At 40.3% G+C, this 6,840-nt stretch overlaps 1 protein-coding gene across 1 annotated transcript in view; it reads left to right on the forward strand.

Moving 5' to 3' along the window:
- PAPPA2 (pappalysin 2) overlaps positions 1–6,840 on the forward strand; it is a 475,277-nt gene that overhangs the window by 300,898 nt on the left and 167,539 nt on the right. Inside the window, exon 13 of the mRNA XM_006887711.1 lies at positions 344–560. Coding sequence (XP_006887773.1) covers positions 344–560 — 217 coding nt within the window. The remainder of the gene's footprint in view (positions 1–343; positions 561–6,840) is intronic.

Raw genomic sequence — 6,840 nt, forward strand, 5'->3', positions numbered from 1 at the left:
GCTGCTCCTTGGAGGCAAGGATTCTGGGGCTTCGTCTGACATACTTTGGACATGTTGTAAGGAGAGACAGGTCTTTGGAGAGGGACACCATCCTTGGTAGGGTGGAGGGACAGCGCAGGAGGGGAAGACCCTCTATGAGGTGGAGTGATTCAGTGACTTGGGTAATCGGGATGGATGTGTCAGAGGAAATACGATTGGCACAGGACAGAGCAGGGTTTAGGGCTGTTGTACATAGGGTCACTAAGAGTCTCAAACGACTCAACGGCACATAACAAAAACAACAACATGGAAACATGGTGTCAGATGAATGGCTTGAAATAATTATTTTCTTGTTTCTCTTTAGGGACCTATGAGCTGTCATGCCATCATAATCCACTGGTTATCAATGTGACACATCACCCGAATGTCTTCACCCACCATACCGTCTCAGTGCTACTGAATTTCTCCTCCTCATTGGTGGGCATCTCAGCAGTGGCTCTAAGGACATCCTCTCACATCAGCCTTTCAACTCCACATAACTGCATCCCCAAGCACAACAGGCTAGATTATCAGGGACAGAGGTATGAAGTTCTCACCCAACCTTCCTCCTTTCCTTCGTTCCTTCAGTCCATCCTTCCTCTCTCTTTCTCTGTCTTGCTTGCTCTCATTGTGTTGTGGTTATGATAAACTGCTATAGTTTTGGTACATAGAAATGTGCATACAATAGGTATTTAATCATTAACTAAAAGTGACAGGTCTGGAGACTGCTGAAAAAAAAACCCAAATAAACCAATAACAAAGCAAGCGAGCTGCAAGCAAAGAACAATTTGTAAAACTCCTACTTGGGTGTTATATTTCCCTTCTCTTTCCTTAGTTAAGCATAGTTTTTTTATGTAAATATTTAAAATCTTTACAAAGTCTTAATTTTTTTTCCATATAAAAACACTCATTTCAATTCAACACTATTATATAAACTGCCAAAATCTTTTTGCCCAAAATGCAAGGTTCCCTAGGCAGTGTATATTTTTCTACTTGTTCCCACCTGGACATTGTATATAGCAAGCTTAACAGTCAGTTTCTGAAGCATATTCTAAAATAAACTAGGGCTACATATAGGAATCAGGGACACATTTGCTTGTTGTCTCTCTCTGTGGATGTCTGTGAGTGTGAGTCAGAATGCCTGTGTCACTGGATTCTCAGCACGGACAGTAGGACTGTACTTCATGGTATGGGTACGTTCAAGGTGAGCCCTAGTTGGGGAGGGTGTCACCTGAACATTAACTGTCTTTGCTACAGTTGTACTGGAATCATTATCTAGATAGTCTAAACAGTTGAATTGGACTAATGGGAGATTTTGTGGTCTAAATTGCACTACTCACGCAAAGGCAGGCATTTAGGAACCACTAGTTGTTCTATGGGAGAAAAAGAACGAATCTCCCATGCCATTTACAGCTTCTGAAGACCTGCTGGAGAGTCAGTTATGAGTCAGTTTCAACTTAATGGCAATGAGTTTGAGTGGAGTTTTATAGGTAGCCAAGAAGTAGTCATTAACACAGAGCAAGGAATACTTGCTCAGGAAAGGTGCATATCAGGGTTGTATCCTTTCATCATTTCTCTTCATTCTGTATACTGAGCATATAATGAGAGAAGCTGGACTATATGAAGAGGAATATTTCAATTGCATAGAAGAAACACTCCCCACCAACCTGGATACGTAGATGACACAACTTTGCTTGCTGAAAAGTGAGGAGGACTTGAAGCATTACTGAAGAAGATCAGAGACTGTAAGTATGCATTATACCTCAACACCAAGATAGCAAATGTCCTTACAACTGAAGCAGTGGGAAATATCATGATAACTAGAGAAAAGATAGAAACTTTGAAGGGTTTAATTTTATTTGGATCCAAAGTCAATACCCATAGAATCAGTAATCAAGAAAACAAAAGGCATATTGGGAAGATCTGCTGCTACTAACCTCTTTAAAGTATTAAAGAACAAGATTCCACTTCAGACTAATGCACCTAGTCCAAGCCATGGCATTTTTAGTTGATTCATGTGCATGTGTTGAACAAGGAATAAAGAAGACCAAAGAAGAATGGTTGGGTTAAGGGGTTTTTTTTTGCCTTTGAATTATATGTTGGAGAAGAATATTAAAAATGTAATGGACTGCCAAAAGATCAAACAAATGTGTCTTGGAAAAATTATAGTCAGAGTGCTGTTTGAAGTTGGTGAGGTTGGTGAGACTTTGTTTCCTATACTTTGGACATATTGTGAGGAGGGGCTGTTGTTACTGTTGTGTGCCATCAAGTCAGAACCAACTGATAGTTGACCATCCAGTGAGTTTTCAAAGGCAGTTTAATCTCAGGAGGGTATTGCTTATCTTCTGTGAAGCAGCTGGTGAATTCATACTACATGCCTTTGAGATTGCCGTATAGCAGTTTATCACTAAGTCACCAGAATCCCTGTAAAAGGACACTATGTTTGGAAAAATGGAGGGTCAGCAAATGAGAGGAAGATCTTCAAGGAATTGGACTGACAAAGCAACTGTAACAATAAGTTTAAGCACAGCAGAGAGTGTGACAATATAACAAGATAAGACAGGATTTGTATTCTGTTGCCCATGCGGTTGCTCTGAGTCAGAGTCAATTGATGGCACCTAATAACAACAGGAGTGGAAGCAGGAGTGGCATCCACTTCCTAAACAACATGCCTCTGGAAATTCTATGAACTTTGATAAATGTCAAGAGTTATAGAAATTCTTCAAGCCTTTTGTTCATAGGGTCACTGTGAGTCATGCTTGACTCTAAAGCAATCAACAACAACATAAAGAATCAGGCAATTAGGAGTTTAATCACAAGGGCTGGACTTCCAGGCAATGCTCTATTGCAAAGGAGAACTCTGGTACTGCCATGACCGTTCCAGGTACGTGGTTGTATCTGAACCTTGTCCTATCCTGTGCCATTCTCATTATCTCTGATACACTTGGCCCATTGTTCGAGTCATGGTCAGTCCATCTTACTGGGTAGTCTTCTCTTTCACTGTTCTTCTACTTTTCTAAGCATCATGTCCCTTTCCAAAGAATAGCAACATACTCAAAGTATGTGAGATGAAGCCTCACCATCTTTGCTTTCAAGGAGTACTCTGGCTGCACCTTCTCCAAGACTTTCTCATTTGTATTGTTGGCAGTCTACGGGATCTTCAGCACTCTTTCCAGCACCACAGTTTAAGGACTTCAGTTCTTCTTCTGTCATCCTTATTCATTGTCCAGCTCTCAGATGCGTAGCAAGTGACTTAAAGACCATGTCCTGAATTAGGTGTACCTTCATTCTCAAATCCTTTCCTAGTGCAATACATCACCTGATCTCCTGATTGCTGATAATAAGCATATAAATTGTGAATCCAAGTAAGATAAAATTGTTGGTAGTTTCAATCTTTTCTACATCTATTATGATGTTGCTTATTAATGAGGATTTTTCCTTTTTTGTCCTTTAGATGCAATCCACATTGTAGGCTGCACTGTTAAGTCCTCACAAGGTTGTGTCATCCGCGTAAGGAAGGTTATTGATGAACAACTTCCGATCCAAATGCCACATTCTTCTTCATAGAGTTGGGCTTCTTGAATAATTTGCTCTGCATACAGATTAAATAAGTATGGAGAAACGAAATAACCCTGACACACACATTTCCTAATTTAAATGATGTAGTGTTCCCTTTGCACAAACACAGTTCAATGTTCTGGAATTCCCATTCTTCTCAATGTTAGACATAATTTGTTATGATCCACACAGTCAAATGCCTTTGCATACTCAATAAAGCACAAGTAGACATTCCTCCGGTGTTCCTTGCTTTCAGCCAGGATCCATCTGACATCAACAATGACATCCTTGATGTTATGGACTCTTCTAAATCCAGTCTGAACATCTGGAAGTTCTCTGTTTATGTACTGTTCTAGCCATTTTTTGAATGATCTTCAGCAGTATTTTGCTCACATGTGATATTGTTTGATAATTTACACGCTCTGTTGGATCATCTTACTTGGGAATGGGGAAAATATGGATTTCTTTCAGTTAGTCAACCAGGCAACTCTCCTCCAAATTTTCAGGCATAGACTGATGAATGCATCCAGGGCTGCCTCTGCTCTTTTAAATATGTCAATGGTATTCCACTGATTCCTGGGGCCTTGTTTTTTGCCAATGCCTTCAGCGAAGCTTGAACATTTTCTTTCCTTTACCAATGGCTCTGGATCATATGGTACTTCCTGAAATATTTCAATGTTGGCCAATTCTTTTTGGCACAGTGATGCAGTGTATGCCCTCAATCTTTTTTTTTTTTATGTTTCCTGGAAAGAACTGGAAAAAAATATGCAAGCCTCAAGTTGCACTACTTAGAGATGCTATAGGCAAAATCATCTTAATTCCAGATATGTTGTTGTTGATTGCCGTCTAGTTGAGCATGACGCATAGCAACCCTATGAACTATCATAATTTCTCAAAGTTTGTAGAGTTTCCAGAGGCTTGTTGTTTAGGAAGTGGATGCCTCTCCTGATTCCAGGTGTACCAGAAACCTAATCCTGATTAGAGCTGTTAAGTATAATAGTATGATGTATTTGTTATTTATTCCTTTGTAACTCATCATGTCTGCATTTAGGGGGATAACATCACAAAAATTGATGCTAGGATTTTTTGTTTGCTTTATGAATGAAAAATTTAGATCCAGTTTAACTAGGAGTCTCCAGAGTATAATCTTTAATGAAGTTGCAGTCAACCTGTTAACTGTCATTCAAGTTGTCTCCAGGTTTGAGTTGAACTGGAGAATTCACTCCCCCGCCCCCATGCAGCACAGAATTTTTATTCTTTAATTATAGGAATACTAAGAGATGGCTCATTCTGGGGATTATAAAGGAGGAGAAAAAACAGCTTTGTTATGTTTTTAATTTATACCATGAGTTTTTCTGGTGAAAGATGGCAAAGCCCATGAAAACTTAGGGACAAAGTTACAGCCTCTCATGAAGCAGGAGTGACATCTACTTCCTGAACAACATGCTTCCAGAAAATCTATGAATTTTGATAAATGTTGATAGTTACAGAAAGGCTTCAGGTGTTTTGTTCATAGGGTCGCTATGAGTCATGCTAGACTCAATGCAATCAATAACAACATGTTTCAGTGGCATTTCTGAGGACAAACTTGGTGTTTCTATGCCCTGTTATCTAGAGAGCTTACCCTCCTCCTCTTGTCCTGGTTGAAATACAGTCATTCGAATGTCTGCATTATGAGTCTATCTTATCTGATAACCCACTATCTAGACCATTACCAGTTCTAGAGGGCAGTACAGGGACCATCTGAGGAATATGCTAAAGTACTGAACATGCCATTCTACTACATCCAAGGAGCACTAGAAAACAATCAAGGCTCGCTGAGAACCTACCTAAGCTGACACTGCACAGCTGGTCCACAAACAGAGGAAGAAGCAAGTCATGTAGGTCCTCATTTCACCCATGCTTTGTGCTTAAATGTTTTCTGCTAGGTGGGGTGCCCCTCTGACCAGGACTGGTCTTAAGAGTCTCTCAGTATCTTCTCTCTTAGTTAAATTGCTCAAGATAATTTTGTTCTTCCCCATCTGCTTGAAAAAACTGAAGCCTTTGAAGTACAATAGCAAGATAATGGGGAATAAAAAAAAATAAAATAAGGCATTGAGAAGAAGCTCTTCTGGTGTATACTTAGAGACAGAGGTTCCAAGCTATGGCCAGTAGTGGGACGACAAGCAGAAGTTTTTCCCAGGACAGTCACAGCATCACTCCTATAACACAGGTCTTTCTCTCAGCACCAGTACCCTAGTTCAGGATCCCCATAGTTTGTGGAATATTCTGGTAATTGCAATTTGACATTTCCCATCAAAAGTAGTAATGCCTTGCAGTGGCTTTAACATTGAGGCACAAGTCCAAAGGATATGTACAAAAGACAGTCTTGTTGCATTCACCACCTACTGCAATAAAGGTGTAGCACTGTACACCATAATCTTTTTGGCTGAGAACAGCAGCTGAACAAGGTCCCAAGCAAGGTGAATCATCCTTTGGTTCCCATTGTGACTGTTGGGTTGACAAACATGCAGAATCACAGGGCAGAGAGGGAAGCCAAATTTCAGATGTCACCAAGTCCAGGTCTTCTCACTTTTAGGTTTGGGTTAAAAGAAGCCATTTAGTTCACTGGCCACACAATTGCTTTCCAGGATCCATTCTCCACTTCTAGTCTCACACGTGGATAATTTACTGCTAGTGTCAATTACGTTTCAGAAGATCTGTGTCTAAGCTCCCTTGCATAGGTGTTGGCAGTGACTAGGCTGACACAGGCATATCATAACTCCTGAATCCATGAGCTCTACCTAATCTGCCCAAGTGTCCTTAAAATGTGGAAGCTGGTGATGCAAACAAGAAAGCAAGCCAGAAAATGTGACCACATGAGAAACCATCTGAGATAGTGAAGCCAGTCTTTTTATGTTGTGTTGTTATTGGTTGTCCTCAAGTCAAGTGCGACTCATAGTGACTCTGTGAACAAAAGACCTAATGCCTTTCCATAACTATCGTCATTTCTCCAAGTTTATAGAGTTTCCAGAGGCATGTGGTTTAGGACGTGGATGCTACTCCTGCTTCCAAACTTATTTTACAACTGGGAGCTCCACCAAACACTGTCCACATTGGGAAACCATTCTGGTATTTGATGCCTCAATGGTACAAGGTTCAGCATGACAGCAAACCCAGGTTACTTCATACTGCACCTTGACAAAGAGTGATGTGTAAAGTGGAAGAGTGTTCCTCCAGATATAACATCTCTAGTTTCATTTAGCAGTGGTTAAGTGTCATCAA

Source organism: Elephantulus edwardii, unplaced genomic scaffold (assembly GCF_000299155.1).
Source record: "Elephantulus edwardii isolate Elephantulus edwardi_28Jun2011 unplaced genomic scaffold, EleEdw1.0 scaffold00061, whole genome shotgun sequence".
Taxonomy (NCBI): Eukaryota; Metazoa; Chordata; class Mammalia; order Macroscelidea; family Macroscelididae; genus Elephantulus; species Elephantulus edwardii.